This window comes from Ambystoma mexicanum, chromosome 4q (genome assembly GCF_040938575.1).
Source record: "Ambystoma mexicanum isolate Mex_15411 chromosome 4q, UKY_AmexF1_1, whole genome shotgun sequence".
Classification (NCBI taxonomy): domain Eukaryota; kingdom Metazoa; phylum Chordata; class Amphibia; order Caudata; family Ambystomatidae; genus Ambystoma; species Ambystoma mexicanum.
Window position 1 is genome coordinate 416,294,850 of NC_090928.1, and position 23,222 is coordinate 416,318,071.

The 23,222-nt window shown below is 49.6% G+C and overlaps 1 protein-coding gene across 1 annotated transcript in view; it reads left to right on the forward strand.

Moving 5' to 3' along the window:
* The window catches only part of COG2 (component of oligomeric golgi complex 2), a 1,367,578-nt gene that overhangs the window by 710,176 nt on the left and 634,180 nt on the right, over nucleotides 1-23,222 (forward strand). Inside the window, exon 10 of the mRNA XM_069607998.1 lies at nucleotides 14,173-14,312. Coding sequence (XP_069464099.1) covers nucleotides 14,173-14,312 — 140 coding nt within the window. The remainder of the gene's footprint in view (nucleotides 1-14,172; nucleotides 14,313-23,222) is intronic.

Genomic DNA, 23,222 nt, shown 5'->3' on the forward strand with positions numbered 1-23,222 from the left:
AAGGTACAGCGGATGTTGGTTTCCGACGCGGCCAAGGTGAGGTCCATCAAGTCCCTCCTCGGAATGATGTCTTCTTGCATCTACCTCATTCCCATGTTCAGGCTCCGGATGCGCCCGTTGCAGGAGTTCCTGGACGCGCGCTGGATCCAAACGACGGGCGGCTTCGAGGAGAGGATCACACTCGACGAGAGTTTCCGCCGAGCGGTCCGGTGGTGGGGCACCCGCGCACATCTGACGGCGGGCATGGACTTCCAGACCCCAGACCACCAGGAGACAGTGACCACGGATGCCTCCCTGGAAGGGTGGGGAGCGCACACCGAAAATCTGCACGCGAGAGGCCTTTGGCTCCCGACGGAGAAGTCCCTCCATATCAACGTCCTGGAGCTCCGTGCAGTGTTCTGGGCCCTCAGGTCCTTCCTTCCGTCCCTCAAGGGCAAGGTGGTGAGGATCTTCACCGACAACACCACCACCATGTTTTACATCAGGAAACAGGGCGGAACCAGGTCCCCAGCACTGTCCAAGGAGGCGCAGGACCTGTGGCATTGGGCCGTCGCCCAAAGGATGTTTCTGGTGCCGTTTCATCTGGCAGGGATAAAAAACACCATCGCCGACTCACTCAGCAGGGAGCTGGGCTCGTGCCACGAGTGGGAACTACGGCAGGATCTAGTGGATCGCCTCTTCCGACGGTGGGGCACACCCCAGATCGACCTGTTCGCGACGGCGACGAACTCCAAGTGCCGGAGGTTCACCAGCAGGTTTCCCCAGGCGAGGAGCATGGGCGATGCTTTCTCGTTCCCCTGGGAGGGCATGTTCCTCTACGCGTTCCCTCCTTTGCCACTGCTAATCCGGCTCGTCAACCAGCTCAAGAGGTCACGGTGCAGGATGATCCTCGTCGCACCTGCGTGGCCGAGGCAGATATGGTTCCCGGACCTTCTGGACTTGTCAGCGTCCCCGCCAATCAAGCTGCCGGTGGACGCGGATCTACTCTCCAGGGAAGGAGGCGCCATCCTCCACCACGACCCGAAATAGCTGAACTTGCAGGCCTGGCTCCTGCAGCGCTAGAGTTTGGGGGATACGACATACCGGCCGACTGCAGAGAGGTTCTTGCAAAGGCCAGGGCGTCCTCGACTCTTAAATGCTACGGACAGAAATGGAAGAGGTTCTCTGTCTGGTGCCACGCACAGAAGATTAACCCTCTACGGATTACGGCTCCCCAGGTACTGCCGTACCTGCTGACGCTGGCCAAAGCTGGTCTGGCACACGCGTCCATCAAGATTCATCTTGCTGCGATCTCCCGATACACCAGAACCACGGGGCGGACGTCCTTGTGGTCTCATCGTCTGGTGAAAGAGTTCATGAAGGGACTGTTCAGATCGTTCCCGTCGGTGAAGGCTCCGGCCCCGGCGTGGGAGCTCAACGTGGTGCTGACCAAGCTCATGGGACCTCCGTTCGAGCCTCTGCACTCGGCCCCGTTGAAGTTTCTGTCGTGGAAAACAGCGTTTCTTGTGGCCATCACCTCCGCACGACGGGTGGGAGAGATCCAGGCCCTTTCCTGCAAGGCCCCGTACTTGACTTTTCACGACACGAGGGTAGTGCTCAGGATGCACCCCTCCTTCATGCCCAAGGTACCGTCGGACTTCCATCTCAACGAACCCTTGGTGTTGCCTGTGTTCTTCCCGTCGCCTTCGTCGCCGGCTGAGAGGACTTTACACTCGCTGGATGTGGCTAGAGCGCTGAAGTTCTACGTGGACCGCACGAAGTGTTTTCGGAAGACGTCACAACTCTTTGTGAACTTTGGACCTGTCAATCAGGGGAAGGCTCTCTTGAAGGCTTCCATTTCCAGATGGCTCTCCGGCTGTATCATGTACTGTCATCGGTTGGCAAACCAACCGCTGCCTGGCCGTCCGAGAGCCCATTCCACCAGAGTGATCGCAGCTACCACAGCGTTCCTTTCTGGTGTGCCCCTGCTGGACATATGTGGGGCTGCTACGTGGAGGTCGACGCACACCTTCACGAAATTCTACTGCGTTGATCGGGATTCCAGGGAGGAGTTTGATGTAATGCTTAATGTTGAGCCTTTGCCACCTCCCGTGGTTGTGCATGTGTGTACTGCTATGTATTCTTTATTCATGAGCATGTGAATCCATGCCAGACCCAATGCTGGAGAAGGAACAAGTTACTTACCTGTAACTGTTGTTCTCCAGCATGGGTCTGGCATGGATTCACATGCGAACCCTCCCGCCTACCCCTCTGCGGCTCTTCACTTGGTCATACTGCCACTTCACGTGCTTCCAAATCTGAAGATGGCTGCCAGAGGCGGTGCTTAGGTAGAGGGCAGTCATTGGCTGTGGTCAGTATGTCGCAGAGACCAGTGATTGGTTATTACTACGAAAGACAGATCAGAAACGAAACTGATACTGTTTTTTTTCTTTACCGAGGATTCCCAGCCTGACGACGGGGAATATTCATGAGCATGTGAATCCATGCCAGACCCATGCTGGAGAACAACAGTTACAGGTAAGTAACTTGTTCCTTTTGATGTAATGCTTAATGTTGAGCCTTTGCCACCTCCCGTGGTTGTGCATGTGTGTACTGCTATCTATTCTTATATTCATGAGCATGTGAATCCATGCCAGACCCCATGCTGGAGAAGGAACAAGTTACTTACCTGTAACTGTTCTCCAGCATGGGTCTGGCATGGATTCACATGCGAACCCTCCCTCCTACCCCTCTGCGGCTCTTCACTTGGTCATACTGCCAGTTTACGTGCTACCAAATCTGAGGGTGGCTGCCAGAGGGCGGGGCTGAGGGAGACGGCAGTCATTGGCTGAGGGCAGTATGACCCAGAGACCAGTGATTGGTTACTACTAAGAAAGACAGATCAGAAACGAAACTGATACTGATTTTTTCTTTACCAAGGATTCCCAGCCTGACGACGGGGAATATTCATGAGCATGTGAATCCATGCCAGACCCATGCTGGAGAACAGTTACAGGTAAGTAACTTGTTCCTTCTTGGGACACCCTCCACCTTGGAGGAACACACTTACTCCTAACGTGGCCCTTGGCCATGTAGCACTCAACAACCCAAGCATTTCATCTGTGGCTCACCCATGACCCCGGACTCCCTAGCACTTACTCCCTCTCCCCCTCTCCCCCTCTTCCCTTTTCCTTTGTGCACTTGCACATTCTAAATACTCACAAGGCATAGTAGGTTCGTCCTTCTTCCTTTTCCCTCCACTGCTCTTATTCATTGTTTTGTTTTGTAACGTATTTCACTCCCTTGACTCACCCCCACCCTCCCTCCTCCTTGCCCGGTGGGTGCTTTGAAACAGTATTTTACTGTATAAGTGCCTAACAAGCCAGCAATAAATAAATAAAAATAAAGTTCCCGCTCCAACTCAAACATCACACCTTAGTTTTCTTCACTATTGGGTTCCTGGAGAATGCCTCCCTTCTACACGCATCTTGATCTCAGTACTTTCACACTGCCAGGAGAATGACTCCTTTCCCATGGACTCTTTTCGCCCGGTGTCACGTTTTCACAAGCCCAGGTGTGAGAAACCTGAGTGTTCTCACCTATAGACCCCAGGAATCCTTTGTTCCGTGGACCAGGGGAGGGCCATCCTGCTTGGATCCCGACCCTGGGAGTGGACGAGTAGGGGAGGATCACCTGGGCAGGGGTCCTTTGGGACTGTGGGCAAAGCACCATCAGGCGAGGCGCGGTATCCTCTGCGGTATCCCCTGCTTTCTGACACACCCCTACCCGACATCCCCTCTGTCGTGTTGGGACATTGACATCAATGTGCCGTCCTTCCCCTACCTTTTCCCTTACGGAAAAGAAGGAGAAAACAAAAGGGGAACTCAAGATTATCTCTAAAACCCAACACGTATTTTGTCTCTCCGCAATACTACAAATCCAATAATCCCATTCTTTTAGAATATCAAGGTATATGTAAACTAACATCCAGGGGATATTTCCATCTCAACTCCATCTCCCCTTCCCTGTTTCCCACATGTACTGAGAAGAAGAGGAAGCAACCGGGAGTTCCGGAGAATGCCCATGGGAATCAACAGTCCATGAATTCCTTTGGATATTCCCCCTATTGTCCCACTAACGAGGACAGGCAAGGTCAGGCAGGCCCAACCCTGACAAAGCACCTGCAAACCCTTAACACTACACAGGTGTATAAAAGAAGGCTTTTAAGGGAAAAAGTGGAGTTGCTCTTGGGAAGCCAGGAGAGAGACTGCAAGGCAGAGACCGGCAGAGGATCCCTAGCAAAATTCCCGACACTCGGCAGGAGCAAGTTGGGGTTACTGCCCAGACAGAAGACCCAGGAACAGAAGGAAGTAGAAGCCTGGTGGCCTCAGGAGAGTGGTGCGCAGAAACGCTTGCCCAGTACTCATTAAGGGCTATAGCACGGCGAGGGAGCCGAGCCTCCATGGAGCCGGAGCCGCGCAGCCTGCACTCTGTTGGTCAAGCCCAAGGCAGGACTCACTCCTTTGGGTCCAGAGCCAATGCAAAAGGGGTCAGCGGGGCAGGTGGCAAAAACCCTGACCCCAATCCCGCATATCCAAAGGGAACCGCTGCTCAATCCGATGCTGCCCGGTGAGTCAGGCAAAATAAAGTAAGAGACACTCGGGAGCGTGCAGCTTCTGTAGAGCGAAAAGGAGACGCAGAGCCAAGAGACAGAAACCTGCATCGGGGAGGTCTCCAAACCAGGTATTGATCCCGAAGGGCCGCAAGGACCCCACCACAGAAAGAACCTAGGCTGGGAGGTTATCCAGGAAGGGGAGTTACCCAGGAGAACCAAAGAGAAAGGACTCGGGCAAGAGGTGCATTATGGGACATGCAGTGACAGAATGTTCCGATAGTGCTTTTGGCAAAGGTTTCTGTGAACTGCAAACTGTAAGCTGTGAAGTGAAAGCATTACAAGGACGTAGTGTTTCCATAGCCAGAAACTTGAGGGTCTTGTAAGAAAAACCTATGTGAACTTCGTTAAGCCCGATTTGAAATGGTCATGCAGAGCTGTCTTCCAGCTTGTGCAGTATCGAAAGTCTTTGAGGGAAACCTGAAGTGAATTGCACATGGTGGCAAGCCCGCGTCCAACAGGGACATTGGTAGTGATTAATGTGTGTGAAGGAGACAGGCTCGAGCCCGACAAAGGGAAGCCTGTTGTGAACTATGTCTATTAAAACTAATACGCTCAAGCCTCACCGAGGTGAACCGTTTGGGCCTATGTGACATTTTTGAATGCTATGCAAAGAAAGTCAGAGCTTGAGTGAAGAGAACGCGAGGGGACAACATTTGAATACTGAGAACAGAACTGTATTAAGTTAATCCTGAAAGAGACAAGAGAAGTCTATTGTGAAATTTTGACTCTAGACCCAGGAGAGTGGTCCAGTGAAGTGAATTGTATGAAGTGTACACCAGCTGCTTAGAAGGATACCGAAGTAGCAGACCTGCACCAGCTATCCTCCTTGCAGTTATTCTCTGGATCCAATGGTTTATCCATAGGGGAAGGGCATTGCTGAGAAACTTACAGCCATCCTGACTTATTTTGATACCGTTTTATTTTTCCCCGTTGAACATTCATATTTCCCCTCACTAGTTATTGTATAAGGTTAGGGCAGGGAATAGGGTCATTAGATACTACTTTAATTTTACTAGGACTGTTTTCTTTATTATTTAATGCTCGCGCTTGCTCCCAGTTTAGTGATAGGGCCGGATAGGAAGTCTCCAACCCCATCCAAATATTTAAATAAAGATTTGAAAACTTGCATCACTGTGTTTCTGTACTTTTGATACCATGGGTTCCTCACACAGGGAAATTACTCCCTTCCCCTGGTCTTCCTTGGCATTGTTCTCACCCTCTCTGGATTTTTACTCACAGTTCACCACACCAGGGGGAATGTCTCCCTTCCCCTGACTTTTCTCAGGCTTCTTATTACGATTAACGAAAGCCAGGGGAATGCCTCCCTTCCCCTGGTCCTTTTCAGGTTTCTTGTTACAGTTCACAACTTTAGGGGGAATGTATCCCTTCCCCTGGCCTTTCTCTGGCTTGATATTACAACTCACAGGACTAGAGTGAATCTCTCTTTTCCTCTGGCCTTTCTCATCATCTCTCAGGGCCTTGGGGTGTTTTCCCTCTCCCTCAACATTACCAACTTATGTTTAGCCTCAAATGAATGTTTCTCTTCACATAAGGAGGGCCCCCCTCATATGACAGTTTGCATAACCCAAGGGAGTCGTTACTTTCTTCTTGCTTCCCTTTCCCCTCACAATCTTGGAGTATTTTCCTTCTCCAAGTTCCACCAACTTGGTTTACTCTCCTGCCAAGTGTGGTTGGTTTCTCGAAGTCGCTTTTTGCTGAGATGACCTCTCACCCAGTATTTTTCATTCTTCAGGATTTGGTTTGTCCCACTGCAATGAGGACGATCTCTCCACTCTTCCTCCATCAGTTAACCATACCCCTCAGAGTTCCCCACCGCCTTCCCGGGCACCCTCAGCGTACCATGTGGCTTGGTCGTTGGGGTTTCTGGTATCCTCTGTCGTCTCTGGTTTCCTCTGCTTCCCTCTGCTTCCCTTTGGCTCTTGCGGTCGGTTCTCGTGCTGCGTTGTCTTTGCCACGTTGGTCTCTCCCCAGATGTTGGATCTCCGGCAGACTGCTCGGTTCCCAGCTCCTCTGGAACCAGACGTTGGGTTCTCCGACCCTCAGATAAGTCTCTCTTTCTTCCTCAGATGCCGATTGCCTGCCACACGTGTCCATGGTCTGCAGTGTCTCCTGTCAGCGCTGCTCCGCTCCCCTGCTCGAAGCTCCTCCAGGGCTGGACTGACACTAGCGGTTGTCTGTTCTTGCTTTTTACCTTTTGATTTGCGCTGCCTTTGTCTGAGCGACTAGACTGCTCGCTGTAGTTGTTTCCCACTTTGATCTTCAGGGCTGCATGCTTCTCCCTCGTCTCAGTATTACCATTTCTTCTCCACTGGGTCACATGGATTCTTCTTGGTCGCAGTTCTTGAGTCAATGTCAAGTGGGTAGTCCCTACTCTTCCTCATCTCAGTAATTCTCAGGAAGAAGTTTGGATTTCCTATCTTACACACATAGATAGAAGTGTGGGGGCTGAAGTGACCTGTGTATGATAGGAGGGGGAGGGAGTATGTGAATACTGCGTCTCCCTTGGATGATCGTCCCTGTTCCCAGAGGGGGCGACTCTCCCTGTGAGAACCACCCCCAGGAGGAATATCGGGTAGCGGCCCCACCTCCCAGGCCTCATGGGAAGGGGCTCCCCACTGGGGACAATATATATAGTATAGTGCGGCGGTTGCCGTACAATAGTTAAGGGGAGTACTGAGTACATTGGAAATCGAAAAAATGAATTGCTAATAATTGATGGCAACGGATTTGGCTGAATTTTGAAGACAATTTTGTACTTGCGACCCCCCCCCCCAACCCTCCCGACTAGAATCTGTGTAAGAAAGGAATCCATTAGAATAACAAATTCTATACCGTTGATAATGTTCTTTCGAGGGGATTGGGTCCTCCGACGTATTCCATATCTATGACATGTAATCACCACAGCTGTGCTGCTTCGGAAACTTTTTCGGCGTCTGCGTCGATGACGTCGATGCGCCGTCGTCGAGGACCTCCTCCGACGTCATCCGATGTGATAAGTAGGACGCACGACGCCCATAGCCTCAGTTCCGTTTTTTCCGCGAACGTGTTGCTTCGTGTTTCTCGGTTTAAACGCCTCGACTCTTTGGAGTTCTGTTCTTCTCGGTTCTTCGAACCTGTTCGTTTGTGAAAATCCTTCTGAAGATGTCTACTTCGTCTTCGACCCCGCGTCCGGGTTTCAAGAAGTGCGGGGAGTGTGGGTCCAAGATGTCGGTGACGGACTCGCACGACGCCTGCCTCTGGTGCCTCGGGGAGGCCCACGACACGGATGACTGTATCGACTGCCAGTCGCTCACATTCAAAGCCTTACGCGAACGTAAGAAGAAGTTGTCGGTAGGTCGGGTGTCCAAGCCCCGGAAGTCGAAGTCTGCTGGGCTTTCGACGGATGATTCGAGGGGTGACTCTCCGTGTCATCGTCGGAAGTCTCGTGGGTCTCCTTCTAGGAGTCGGTCTCGCTACTCCTCTGCCTCTTCGAGGCATTCTCGGAAGCGCCGACATCGGTCGTCTTCCAGGTCCTCTTCGGAGGGCTCTGCCCGGCACGTCGCTTACCCCTCGGGCCGTGCGACGCCGGAGGAATGGGCTTCCTTCGGGAAGCAGATGTTGGCGATTCTTGAGTCGCAGGGTACTCAGCCGTCCGCGCCCCCGAGTGGGGTCGGTCGTGTGAGGTCAAGAGACACCGCTCGCAGGAGTGGTCGGCACGAGTCACGGGAGAGGTCCCGTTCGGACAAGGGGACTCGTTCTCGACGTACCCGTTCCAGGTCCCGGTCCGTGTGCACCTGTGAGGTCTTCGAAGAAGGCTTCGACGTCTATGGTGTCGAGGGCGTCGACAGGCTTTCTCGAGGCTCTGGCTCCGAGGAAGTCGTCGATGCCGTCGACGCTCAGGTCGTCGAGGGACACGCTCGGGGCTCCGGCCTCGAGGACTGTGTCGACGCCGCCGATTCTGGAGGCGCTGCATCTGACGTTGACGCCGATTTCCTCGACGCCGATCCTCTCGGCGCCGATGCCGGTTCTCTCGACGCTGGCGCCGATTCGCTCGACGCCATCGACGCCTTTCGTGTCGGAGGTACCCCAGGGCACGGGTGGACCCCCTAGGAAGGCTCTGGTTAAGAGCAAGCACTCTCGAGTGCCTTCTTTTCGCCACCTGGACTATATTTCAGAGGCGGATGAGGATTCTGATGGCCTGGTTCCTAGTCAGGTTCCGGATGACATTGTCTCGGGCCATAGTCAGTTTGACGAGTTGAGACAGTCACTGCATGATGCCAGTGGACTGGACACCTCTCTGGAGGTGGAGTTTTGTAGGCCTGAGCCTGGCTCTCATGCTGATTCCTCGTACCGGCGCCTTATGGCTAGGGTTTCTGAGTACTTGGGATGGTCTGCTCCCCCAGGGAAGTTTGTGCAGGATGATCTAACAGACATCCTTGATGTTGGTCCCCCAACTGACCCGGTTCTGCCGTTCCATATGGCTTTACAGAGAAGGGTGGCGGCGGCTTGGACTGCTCCGGAGAGTCTCCCGGCGGTGTGCAGATCCTTGTCGCGAAAATACCGTCCAGCCAGTGGCGACCCCTGCTACTTGACCAGGCACCCCACTCCGGAGAGTTTGGTGGTGCAGGCGGCCACGGCCCCGGCGAAGCAGGCGTCGTACCCTACCATCCCTCCTGATAGGGACGACAAACGTTTTGATGGCTGGGCGAAGAAAGTGTTTTCTTCTGGTGGTATGGCGCTTCAGGCGGCCAACTCCATTTGTGCCTTGTCACGTTTCACGCACACTCTGTGGAACTGTGTTGCGTTAGCGGCTGAACATGTTCCCGAAGGGGATGAACGGGATGGTTTCCTTGCTATGGTCCAGGATGGTAAGGATGCCATGTGTGAGTCCGTTCAGTCGGGTTTGGACTTAGCTGAATGCGTCAGTAGGTCCATGGCGGCTAGCACCGTGATAGGCAGGTTTGCGTGGTTGCAGAAGTCGGGGTTTGCGCCTGATGTGCAGTCCCGGCTCCTCAACATGCCCTTTGATGGTGAACACCTTTTTGGCAGCAAGGCTGACGAGAGCCTTGAGAGGTTGCAGACCTCAAAAGCTGCAGCGAAGTCGTTGGGCGCTGCAGTTCGCCAACCTCCGCCTTTTCGTCCTAGGGGACAGCAGTGGAGGGGTGGTTCCTTTCGCTATTACTCCTCCTTCAGTAAAGCGAGAGGAGCTGGCAGTCAAAGAGGCCAACGCAGGGGTACCAGAGGTGGACGACAGGGTACCCGTGGTGCCAAGGCCGCTCGGGCAGTTGCCTCTTTGCCCTCAGGTAACGCCGCAGCCGCTCCCACTCAGTCGTGAGGCCATGTCCCATGGTTCGCCGGTTGGGGGAAGGCTGGCGCAGCATCTTGTAGAGTGGCAAGCCATTTCTTCAGATGTGTGGGTTCTGGAGATCATAACCCACGGCTACTGTCTTCCTTTTCGGCACAGGCCTCGCGACAATCCACCGGGGAACCTCTCTTTGCAGAGTCCGGATCCGCTCCTTGCGCAGGAAATTCAAGCCCTGCTGGAGAAAGGCGCCATAGAACTGGTGCCTGTAGCGGAGAGGAATAAGGGATGGTATTCCCCTTATTTTTTGGTTTCGAAGAAAGACGGGGGATTGAGACCCATCATGGACTTGCGCGGTTTGAACAAACTCCTCAGGAAGGACAAGTTCAAGATGGTTACTCTCTCTCAAGTCCTCCAGGCCCTTCAGCTTCAGGACTGGTTGGTGTCACTCGACCTCAAGGATGCTTACTTCCATGTGCCGATCCATCCCAAGCACAAGAAGTACCTGAGGTTCGCGGTTGGCGACTCGCACTTTCAGTTTCGGGTCCTGCCGTTCGGATTGACCTCTGCCCCGAGGGTTTTCACCAAGATCATGGTGGTGGTGGCAGCGCATCTCAGGCAAGGGGGGATTTACGTCTACCCCTACCTGGACGATTGGTTGATCAGGGGGAGCTCTCCCGAGCAAGTCCTGGATCATCTATCGATCACCTGTCGCTCCCTTCACAGGCTGGGCTTCTCCCTCAATTTAAAGAAGTCCCATTTGACGCCAACACAGCGGCTCCAGTACATCGGAGCAGTGCTCGACACTTCCCTGGGGCAGTGTTTTCCTCCCCAGGTGAGGGCTCTTCACATTCAGCAGATGGTGCACAAGTTTCAGTATGCCCAGACGCTTTCAGCGTTCGAGTTCTTGAGGTTGCTCGGCCTCATGGCATCCTGCATTCTTCTGGTGCCAGAGGCTCGCCTGCGGATGAGATCTTTGCAGTGGGCACTCAAGACGCAATGGTCGCAGTCCTCCGGCAGGATGTCGGACTCGATTCAGGTGCCGTCCTCGGTCGCCCGGGACCTTCTCTGGTGGGCCGTCGAAGGCAACTTGATGAAGGGGGCTCCATTTTGGCTTCCCTGGCCGGAGGTGACGATCGTGACGGATGCATCCCTCACGGGATGGGGAGCTCATGCCAACGGGCTGACAGTCAGCGGTCGTTGGTCTCCGTCGGAGTCCAGACTCCATATCAATCTGTTGGAGCTGAGGGCCGTCAGGCTAGCCCTGAAGGCTTTTCTGCTGTCTGTGCGAGGGAAGAATGTCCTGATCCTGACGGACAACACAGTGGCCATGCACTACCTCAACAAAAAGGGGGGGGCAGGGTCACTTCCTCTGTGCAGAGAGGCGATGCAGCTCGAGTTCTGGGCCATCCAGCAGGAAGTTTCGATCTCGGCAGTTCATCTGGCCGGAGCCGAAAACGTGACGGCGGACGCTCTGAGCAGGCAGAGCGCGATCTCTCACGAGTGGGAGTTGGCTCAGGAGATTCTCCTGGAGATCTTCGCCCTTTGGGGGACCCCTCAAGTGGATCTCTTTGCCTCCAGTGTCAACCGGAAGTGCGAAAGGTTTTGCTCGCGGGAATTTCCTCCAGAAGGAGCCTTAGGAGACGCGTTCGTGGTGGAGTGGTCATTCCCGCTGCTGTATGCGTTTCCTCCAGTCCCCGTCATCCCGCAAGTGCTGCGGAGGTTACGGAAGTTCGGTTCCCGGATGATCCTCATTGCCCCGGCGTGGGCTCGGAGGACGTGGTACCCGGACCTTCTCGACTTATCCATCTGCCCTCCACGTCATCTTCCCTACCTAGACAATCTGCTCTCACGGGAGGGGGGTCAGGTTCTCCATCCAGAGGTCAGATCCCTCAACCTTCACGCTTGGCTTCTGAAAGGTTGAGGTATAAGGATTGTGACCTCCCTGAGGACGTGATGGAGGTGTTGCTTTCGGCCCGAAGACCGGCAACAAAGTCTCTGTACCGTTGCCGTTCGCGTAAGTTCTGCGTCTGGTGCAGGGTTCAGAATGTGGATCCTTTTGCATGTGACATCCCCATGGTTCTGTCCTTTTTACTTTCTTTGGCCCACAGGGGCTTGCAAGTGGGTACCGTTAAGGGTTACCTGGCGGCGCTGTCCATCTTTAAGCGCTCGTCTGAAGAGTGTTCTTACTTTAAAATCCCTTTGATTTCACAGTTCCTGAAAGGGCTCACTAATGTGTTCCCTCCGTCACCTTTCCTGGTGCCCGGTTGGGATTTAAACCTGGTTCTTAAGTTTCTTATGGGTGCTCCGTTTGAGCCTTTACATTCTTGCCCTTTGAGGCTGTTAACTCTGAAAACTGTGTTTTTAGTTGCGGTTACTTCCGCTCGCAGAGTGAGTGAGTTACAGGCACTTTCAGTTAAGCCTCCCTTCACTGTATTTCACAAGGACAGGGTTGTCCTTCGTGTTCGTCCTTCTTTTCTTCCGAAGGTAGTGTCGGAATTTCATTTGGCCCAGAAGGTTGTTCTTCCGGCATTCTATCCTCCTCTGCATCCTGGTAAGGAAGAGGAGAGGCTCCATAGGCTTGATCCTAGGAGAGCTTTAAGCTTTTATGTTTCACGCATGTCCCGGGTCAGAGTGGATGATCAACTCTTTATTGGTTACGCTGGAAAGCGTTTGGGGCAAGCTGTGACGAAACAGACTTTGTCTCGCTGGATTATTTTGGCCATCTCGGAGTGCTACCGTTTGGCGGGTAAGGACCCACCGGCTGGCTTGCGGGCCCATTCTACCAGGGGTATGGCTGCGTCTACTGCCCTGCAGAGGGGTGTTCCTATTCGCAACATCTGTGATGCAGCCACCTGGGCTTCAGTACATACATTTGTACGTCACTATTCCCTTGATTCCATCCGAGCACAGGATCTGGCCTTTGGCAAGGCGGTCCTTTGCTCTGCTATTTGATTGGCTATTCTACATTTTGATTCTAAATTCTTTCCCTCCTCCTTGCTTTGGTACTGCTTTGGGAGCCTGTCATAGATATGGAATACGTCGGAGGACCCAATCCCCTCGAAGAACAAGTTACTTTCTTACCTGGTAACGTTCTTTCGATGAGATGGTCCGACGACGTATTCCATATCGCTCCCGCCCTGCCTTCCCCGCTACAGAATTTCTTTTGCGATTGCAGCTTACGTTCCGCAAGACTTTGTGTCTGACTGGCAGTTGACTTATGTCACACGTTCTGGGGGAAAAAACTACAACTGAGGCTATGGGCGTTGTGCGTCCTACTTATCACATCGGATGACGTCGGACGTCGGAGGAGGTCCTCGACGACGGCGCATCGACGTCATCGACGCAGGACGCAGACGCCGAAAAAGTTTCCGAAGCAGCACAGCTGTGGTGATTACATGTCATAGATATGGAATACGTCGTCGGACCATCCCATCGAAAGAACGTTACCAGGTAAGAAAGTAACTTGTTCTTCTGATGGATTAGTCCTTCCACCCACAGTTTTCGCAATGCCCTCCTGACTTACCCCTCGTTACAGGTAGCCTGCACACCTGTTGCTTTTTAAACTGTTCCGCAACAGCTGAGTGCATGTGTAGAAGACAAAAATAATATCATGCGGCACAGTCAGCACCATATATATTACCCATGACACCTTGGGTGCTTACAACAGTGAGTGGAACGCAGAGTGCACCGTCTGGTGGCTGGGAAAAAAAAAAGCCAGAATGACGCTCAAGAATGCATTTCTAAAATGAGAAGGTAAATAATTTGTTCATTTTTCACCTGCTGTATGTAGGGGTTAAATCAATGCATGTCTATTTAAAAAAGGAATTCTCACTTTAATTCTCAGGTAGGACAATGTAAAAATATTTACAGGCAATCATTTATTAAATACATGACTTCTTCACATTGGCAGAAATGTATAAGTTTGAAGCATGGCATTGTCAAGGATGTGGTGTCCTTGAATGGCAATTATGATTCAATTATGTAGATTTGAAAGGAAAAAAGTTGTACAGAGCTAAAAATCTTGTGAGTTTTGAAAAATGCTCCCTGTCCGTGCAAAAATGAGCATTAAGCACCGTATTGCAAGCACTGCGCTGTAAAAACAATCTATGGTTAAAAATCTTTGGATTAACACAGTGCGATCACAGTGGGTCATCTTACAAATGCCTATTTCATCGGGTGTTACAAACTTGATATGGTTTTCTATTTTCAACAGAAGTACACAATAAGCATGGATTTTGTAAGAAAATTTGAACAGCAATGTGGGTCACAGGCCAGTGTAAAAAGACTAAGATCCCATCCTAACTACCACAGTTTCAATAACAAGTGGAATTTGCCTGTTTATTTTCAGATAAGGTAAGTCTTTTTTGCCTTGGCTTTTCCTCCTCCTTTCAAATGTTTACATTCAGAGTGTCAAATTGTACATTGTTTTGACAGCTGTTACTTCTTGTTTTAAAGGGAGCACTTTGTGCTCCAATTATCTTTTTTTAATTGAGCAGCAGCTTAAAGCATGTTCTCTTTAATTGTTATTTTTCCTTCATGAAATTGGATATGTTGTTTAGATATGACAGCATTCATGGGTTGTTATAATTTGGTAAAGAACTACATTACATCACATTGTTGCATGTATTGTAACTTCCGATTCTGTTAACCAGTTAAGTGCTAAGGACTTGGATGCCAAAATCTTCAACTCTACTTATGGACTGCTAAGGATGTGGATGTTCATGTCCTATTACCACTAGGTAATTTTAAGTCCTTGGACTGCAGCAGGAATTGCTTTTGCATTGAAGTGATTAATGTACCAGTTTTTGCACAGATTGTATTAAGTATTGCTTCCATCACTTATGGTTCGTATGTCATTCCATGCTCTACTGTTCCCTGTCCTATTGCCCGAGATATGAAAGATGCCTGCATCCGCAGAGAGGGAACTTTGTATTTCTTTCTATGCTTTAATTTTTTCTTTTAAAGCAAGCACCACCCCTTCCATATTGGGTCTATTCAAAGAGGCCCTTCCCTGATCCAATTTCGTGTTCACACCTAAACCCAAGATATTGTAAATGAGTGATCCATTCACCTAAAATGGCTAGAAATGCAGGATGAATGGGACAAGGAAGGGTAGGAATTGGAAAATTAAAATTACCATAAGGAATTGGGGCATTCCCTCCTTGTACGTTTTCCTTATCCAATTCAATACAATATGAAGGAACACCAAAATAATGTACTGTGATGAAGTACTCATACCTCATTCTACGGTCCCATATGCATGTGTCCAAGAGGGCTAGACGGCAGCCCAAACTAGCGGGAAATGGGTACTCTGGGTGATATGGGGGATGCTCTTGGTCCCAATTGCATGACATGCAACAATCACATAGGGACACCAAGCGTGGGAGTTGTGAACAATCAGGAATGAGACTCGAACACAGAGGACTCGTGGTGATTGGCATACACTTTTATTAACTAATAAAGGGGTTGGAAAATGCCTCACTATCCTTGATCTAAGAGGTACCTACCTCAAACAAAACTAAGGGTCTTTCAGATGTCAGGATGTCCAAAGCATAATGTCCTGTGTGCGAAATCCTATCGTAGCCCTCTCATTCTAAAAACAAACTCTAAGGTGTTAAGGGTATTGTCTCACTGTGAATGTGCACAAACGTTCAAGTTCAACAAAAGATATAACTCCAACAAAAGTTCCAAATAGATAATGTTCACTGTTCCGTGGAATGGCTCCCTTCCCCATGTTTCTTTCCAGCAAAAACAAAACTTCAAAAAGAATAACCAAGTTCTTTATAACCCAATAGGATCATTCCCTCCTCTTGACATCGCAATCCACTCCAGGGGAAATGACTCCCTTCCCCAGGTTTTTTATCACATTCAATACAGTTCAGATCCTAAGGGGATGGGCGTTCTTTGGGATTATCTTTCCAAGACAACACAACTTGGGTGCGGGTCCCAGACTCGCAAGCACCTAGTATGCTCTCCTGTTAGGTTTGTTTGTACAGTTCCTTATGGGTGCGAATCCCAAATTCGCAGTTCACCTGTTATACTCATCTGCCAGGTCTTTGTTTCAAGCTGTCTTTCTCAATCATTGCAAGCAGGTATCGGTCTTCACCTTCACAGCAAAGTACTGTGACTATAAAGATGACACTGATTCCAACGATGATTACTCTCTCTCCCACTCTCAGCAATCAATTCAATCTTTGGGGGTCTGTTTGCCTCCGTTTCGGCATCCCTTTCTTCCCTCTGGATTCACTGACAACATATACTTTCTTTCACTCCACTTGTACGTATCCGCTGGACTCGAGCTTCTTTCCCCAGTCAGAGGCACAGAATTTTCTCACTCCTTGCATAGAACGAAGCCTGTCCTGACCTAAAGTTCCCGCTGCAACTTCCTTTGTCTTTGTCTGGCGATTCCGCTGTCAACCGACACTGCTTCACTATGCGGCCGGTCTGGAGATCGCTTCTGCACCTTTCTTCTCGCCAGCAGTGCTCTGCATCCATGGCTCTAGGTCCCCTCTGCTTCTGTTCTGCCCGATCGGTCAGGTGTGCTTGGGTCGGCTTCCTCTCTCACCAGCTCCACTCACCTGCCTTCAGTGTACGCTTCCGGATTTGGACACCGTTTGCACTGCAGCCTACGTTTTCCGTCGGTTTCTTGGAAAAGAAAGCTTCTTCCATTTTCCTGCAGCGGCTGATTTAAATTCCCACCTCCAGGCTGCAAAATGTCTTGGGCCAGTCATATTCTCCACAACACTAGACTGCGCATTATGGTTCACACTATCTCTCTCTCTCTCTCTCTCATGGCAGTCCTCTTCTTCATCTCAGTACATATTGGTAAACATTTAATTGTTATTCTCTTCAGAGACTATGCGAGGGACCTTACTAGTCCCACAAACCCTGTGTTCCAGCACAGGAGAGATGGTGGTGAGGGTTCGTAAACCGCCAGCAAGGTTTTTCCATGTAGCCTTTAAACCCCATGGTACGGCGCCATATACAGCTTTGTTGGTTCACAAACTGCTGGCAACATGAACAGCACACCCATGAAACAAACTTACCAAAGTGCTTCAAACAGAATTTTTCATCAGGGCACAAAGTTGCTTTCTTGCCACAATGTTCCCTGCACCATCCAAAGCTGCCAGCATATTTGAAACACCTGGCCGCCGAGCAGACATATTGGGTAAACCAGGGAACTTTATTCTCATATACTGCTCTGCAACAACGCAACAGAGCGAATAGTGTCTATAATGGCGACAGGCTTGATACGTTTTGATCTAGCCCCAGGGCCTGATGAACCCTAGCTGAACTTATGAGGAGCAGCCAATTGCACAGCAACATTATTTTAGAAATAGTGATGCAGACCTCACCCTGAGTCCATCCATCGGGAGTGTTCACCTCGCCGTATAAACCCAGGCTCCCAGTCAAATGGCATGGTAGTTTGGAGAAAGGAGGCTAACGAATGGGGCTGGAGAAGGCAGATGAGAGGAGAGTGGTGAGAGAAGAAAGCATAAAGAGGTGGTTATAGGAGAGTTTGGAGACCAAAGGGAGATGTAAGGAAGACATGATATCAAGCAGTGAAGACAAGTGATCTCAGTTCAAGAGTGTTTATTGAACTTCAGTGGGTTGGATGAACACTTATCTAATAATAAATCTAAGGATGAGAGCAAGCTACAACCATTCAAGTAGAAATAACACAGTCCTAGTGACGTCTTGTCATAATAAAAAGGGCCTATACTAATAAACCTATTGCCAATCCTTCTAAATAAAAATGGTGTCGGAAAATGATGTATTCAAAAGAAAAAGTGTTCATAGCTTCTCTTCCCCACGTTTTTGGCACCGGGCAAGGTGGCACACTCAAGCTCAGCACAGACTCTATATCTTCTCCAGCACGAGGATGCAGTTCAGGATACAAATATCCAGGCTTTCCTTTCAAAAGTCTCTTATTCGCAGAATGCTTGGAGTAACAAACAAAATATCACAGTTCTCTTCTCTTCAAGATTTCCTCCTTCACAAGTCTTTGGGTGCACTGTTCACCCCCAGTCTCCCTCAGTTGGGCTCGGACACCCTTTTTCCAGTTTACAAAGGGTCTGCCTCGGTTGGGCTCAGACCCCCCTTTTATACACTTTTGTCGTTGGTCTCCCTCAGTCGGACTCGGGCCACACACTATTACTTTTTCGTTATTCTCATGGAATCAAACACTTTCGATTGTGCAAAGAATTTTGCCATAGACCCTTGCATGACCACTTCGATTCTCTTACTTCACAATTTCCTCTACTTTACTTTCCTTTGATTCCGGCTACTTCTCTGTGGCTTAAACCTCCACTAGAGACTTTCGATTGAGCACCTTCGCAGTGCTGGACCACTCTGTTGTCTGGGGCTTTACTGCAACAATGAGCATCAAAGTTCAAACAGTCATCAGCAATTAAGCTTTACTGATGTCTCATCACACGTGCCAAGGTTCACCTCTCTGTATACAATGTTGCCGCTTGCAACCTTCGCTTCAACACATTCCGGTCTGGCATCGGTTTTTCCAACTCACCAGCTGTGTTGATTTCTTTGATCCTGGAGCCAAGGACTATACCAAGGCGACTGCTGCTCCTCCCCTTCCCGGTCAGTCCTGTAGGAAGGCCCCGGGCATCTTTGACACACATTGCAGGATTCTTCAGTCGTATTTCCTTGCTTCATGCAAATTGCTTTGTAGTCCTCTGGAGAATAGCAGTTTCTCGCTGAAAGGGTCAAGGGCCTCTCCCGCCTGGGGTTACCTTCTTGATCACCCGTATTTCTCCTCTGACTCAGCTGGTGCCTGGAAAATGCTGCTCCTCCGTGTGCTTTGACTCGCTCAGAGTGTGCTTTCGTGTTCTGCATTTTATCAGTGTGTGGAAGCTTAATGGAAGTCAGGTGTGTGTGATGGTCAGTAATTGCCTGACCTCGCCTGACCATTGTATTGGGACACGTCAGGTATACTGCTTGGGTGTTAGTCTGTTTTCTCTCATAGCGGATTATCCATGTGAACGCGTTTGTGTTGTAAAAGGGGTGCGGAGGTGTAGAGTTCCTAAATATCCTACCTGGTAGGATGGGGCAAAGGTGTTAGAGGGAAGGGGACACTACATCTCACCATCCAGTGTCTCACTCCCCGAAGACCCCTCACCCAAGTGATCCTCCCGCACTGGTCCACCCCCAAGAACTGGGTCGAAAAGCGATGGCCGTGTCCTGGCCACCTGGATGACAGATAGTCAGGGACTAGTGGGTGAGACACCTTCTGGTTTTTCGCAGGAGGAGGTGAAACATCTTGAGGAGGGGTTGCAAAAGTGAAGGAGGTCGTACGAGTTGTTGAAGAGAAGGTGGTGAAACATCTTGAGATGTTTGAATTGAGCTGAAGGAGTCTCATGGAGGTAAAGCAATGAAGGTAGTTGGAGATGATCAGGTGGAAGAGCACTAGGAGGCTGGTGTAGAAGGATAGGAGCCTGGAGGTGGGTTGGAGACAGCCTTGGGAAGAGGAACCTTGAGTTGAGCGAGACAGACAGAGCATGTGGTTGGCCCAGGGCAGGTATTCACGGTTGTAGGAGGAAAGAGCACCCAACAGAGAGCCTTCAACAGGATCAGAGCGGCAAGGGAATGGACCATGGCCAAATTCCAGGGAGGTGAGGGATCCTCCTTTGTGATTCAGCTGTCAGCAGATACTCCCCTACCCGCAGAGTGCCTGGAAGTAAGTAAGTAAGTGAGAGAGAGGGTGAACAAAATGCCCCAGAATCTGCAAACTCACAACAGACGTCTCGCTCGCTCGTGCTCTCTCTCTCTCTCTCTCTCTCTCTCTCTCTGTCTCTTGTTCTCTCTTTTGGTCTCGCACAGGAAAAAAAAAATGTAAAAACAAAAGCAAGTGAACTCCCAGAGTTTGGCTCCCTGGTTGCACTTTTCCGGGTTTGGGCTCTGGTGCTCAGTCTTTCGTCTCTCTGAAGAGAGGGAGAAGCCACGTCTAGTTCCCAAACATTTTACCGTTCACAAGTGTCCTCTAACAGGGTTTTCTCTTTCTCTCGCTCTCTTTTGCGCTCTCTCGCTCTGTCTTGCTCTCTCATTCTGAAGAGTAATTTAGGGCATGGCAGCCTGCACTAAATGCAGGATACTAAAAAACAGCTGTGAAGCTGAGCCCCAGGAATGACAACCAGGCATACTGATATACTTCCTTGGGACCGGACCAATCTTGCTGCACAATCTCTGGAACCGCTAAGTAAGAACTGTAGTCGTGAATGCAGGTGCACAATGCTCATCTTTCAGAAACCAGCTAATTATTTTCCTGCATATAGCACCAGTGCTGGTATAAAAGATCTTTTACCCCTGTTTTAGGTTTAGAGCAACCTCCTGAAGGGGGTTGTTTGTGGCCTCAATACCCTAGAGCTTTCCAGGATGAGCCCAGTGTTACCACACAGTTGGTGCAAAGAAGCACCATAAAGGAGTCTGGACAGGTTTGTTAAAGTTTATGAAAGAATCATTCACTTATACTCTGTGGTGGAAAGAATTGTGTGGCGGTTTAGTCCCTTCAGATTCTATGGTGGCAGCAACTCCTATTAGGCCCTCATTAGATGCAGGACCTCTGTACACAGTGTGGGAATGGAGGGGCACATTTCTTGTCCTATGTTTTTTTGTTGCAACTTTCTTTATTAAAGCACTTGGCAACACAGTGTACACAAACACAGTACAAATATTGTAACATTATTCATTCAGGTCAAATGAGCAGCAGATCTCAGATATAGCTTACTAGAAGGTGTATGAATGTATAAGGAGCATTGGGATCATCAGACACAAGCAAATATGGAGTAAAGTTTAGGGAATGAGTCTGCACTCGACAAAAACATATTATATGAAAGGAGCCGGTTGCACTTAAAGGGCTGCCAAATATATACTGGGCAGTTTCCTACTGGCTGCATGGTGGCCCATTGATCCTCAGCGTGACAGGCCCAAGTAACTGCACGCAGCAACTATTTAATCGTTGGTTCGGTGGGTTTGAGCCACAATAGCAGTATGCAGCGCATCGCTAACAGCATGCATAGCCTAGCAAGCTTACTTAAGCATCCCTCCAGATCTTCAAATCTTTCAAAGAGAGGTTGGCAGTCAAGTGAAGAATATTCGAAAGAGCAGTGTATACATCCCTCCAGTACCCATCCAGCCTCGGACATCCCCATATCATGTAAAAATGTAAAAATACCCAGCTGCATCCGCACAACACCTTGGGCAGGATCCCGACCCTGACGGAGAGAATAGCTGCAATCTGGCTGGGGTATAGTGATATCTGTGGAGTACTTTAAGCTGCATCAGGCCAAATCTCGAATTATAGGAAACCCTATGCGTTTGCATACACACATCCTCCCAGATCTCATCTGTGATATCCATATTCAAGTCTCGTGCCCATTTGGAACAAGCCTTAATGGGTGTGCCCTCTGTGCGGTCCTGTACCAAATCATATAGAGCCGAGGCTATGCCCCAGGTCCTGTGTGCATTCATAATAAATTCAAGCATAGGTGGCATCACCGGAAACTCCGCCCAGGACCCTTTGAATGCCCTGCGCAATACACTGTATTGGAGCCAACGCGCAGATAGCCGCTGCATTAGCCCCGGTATCCCTTGAGCAGTGATAAAATTCCCAGATACATACATATGTCCCACAGAGTCAAACCCGCTCCTGACCCGCTGTCGCACAATAGCAGCATCCGCCCTAGGGAGGGAGGGGATACAATTCCATAAAGGGAAGTCCATGTGAAATGGTTGGGGCACACCCAGGAGCTTCCACACTTTAGAACATGCAAATGCAGTCACACTGGCAGGGTCAGATGGACAATGGTCTGTAAACAGCAGTGGCAGTACCAGTGATCTAATGTCCTGCTCCCAAGTCAAATACCTCTTGTTTGAACATGTGGGTGAGATATATCGCTTGCCAACAGTAGGCCGCACACTGTGCCTGTGCCACTATTCAGTATCTCCTGAAGCCGGGTCTGCAAACCCTCCCCCTTGAGCGTAACGTCTGGACAGAGTGTCCCATTTCAGGCATACCGAACCAGCATGCCACATGAAAGTATTAATGTTGACGTCAAGCTCCTTAAAAAACTTCGCTCCAGGCCACAGTGGAATGTTTTGAAAGAAATAGAGGAGCTTTGGAAGGACCACCATCTTAAGCAAGTCAATTCTGTCTGCTATAGTCAACGGCAGTCACGGCCAGGTCTGGAGTTTAGCTGTAAGGTGGTGCATATAAGCAGTAAAGGTATATAATGTAAACCAGTGATCTGCTCTCATCATAAATTTAGATATGTCTAAACTGACCTGACAAGGTTAATACAGTAATAACCAAAATTAAGTATGCAATAATATATGTTGTGATATATTCATCTTTCCGCTTCAATCTAGAAGTCTGACAATAATCAAACAATACATCTGAAAAAGTTGAATTTAATTTCCATAGCCACATCCATCGCATGTTTCGACCCATGGTATTTTTCAAGGCTATTTGAACTATATTTTCTCATACAGTATCAGGTCCATCTTGATACATATCATACAAACAAAACAATATTTGTGCCAAAATGTGTACATACATACCAAGGTCAAGATTGTGAGACGATAAAGGAAAACAAACAAAAGACAAGAGGAACATTAAAATACAAGATATTAAGCCCCTGATTCATGGAATTATTTGTGTGTAAAACGCAGATTTGCACGCCATTCTGCCCGAAAATCCCCATACCTCAAACAGGGATTTTCGGGCAGAATGGCGCGCAAATCTGCGTTTTAAGCGCAGATAATTACATGAATAAGGCTGTCAATAGCTTTTCTATATTGTGAATATAGGTTTTTCATGCCCTGTGTATGAACTTCACCTGATGGTTACCAGTTATAAATCATGATAGGTGTAGATTCGGTGAAGCACCCAAAATCCAAAAAATAAGAGTTTATTTGAAAAATAATTTAAAAAAAGCTCTTACTACACCCATGCCAAGTGCCAATGTATCCTTTAGTTTATTAGCACGGGAATATTTTAGGGATGATCGCGATTATCACGAAGATCGCGTATGTACTTTTGAGCCTAAATTTGATGACTTACACAATCCTAGATCTAGAGATAGTGCACCCAACACCTCACCAGGGAGTTCAGGCATTGAATCAGATGGGGAACCTATTCAGACAGGAGTAGCCCAAACCTCTATGAGAACAGCAGTCCAGAGAAAAGGTTTTTTAGAAGAAATATGCAGATACAGGAAAGACACACAAAGAACTATTACCAAGCACATA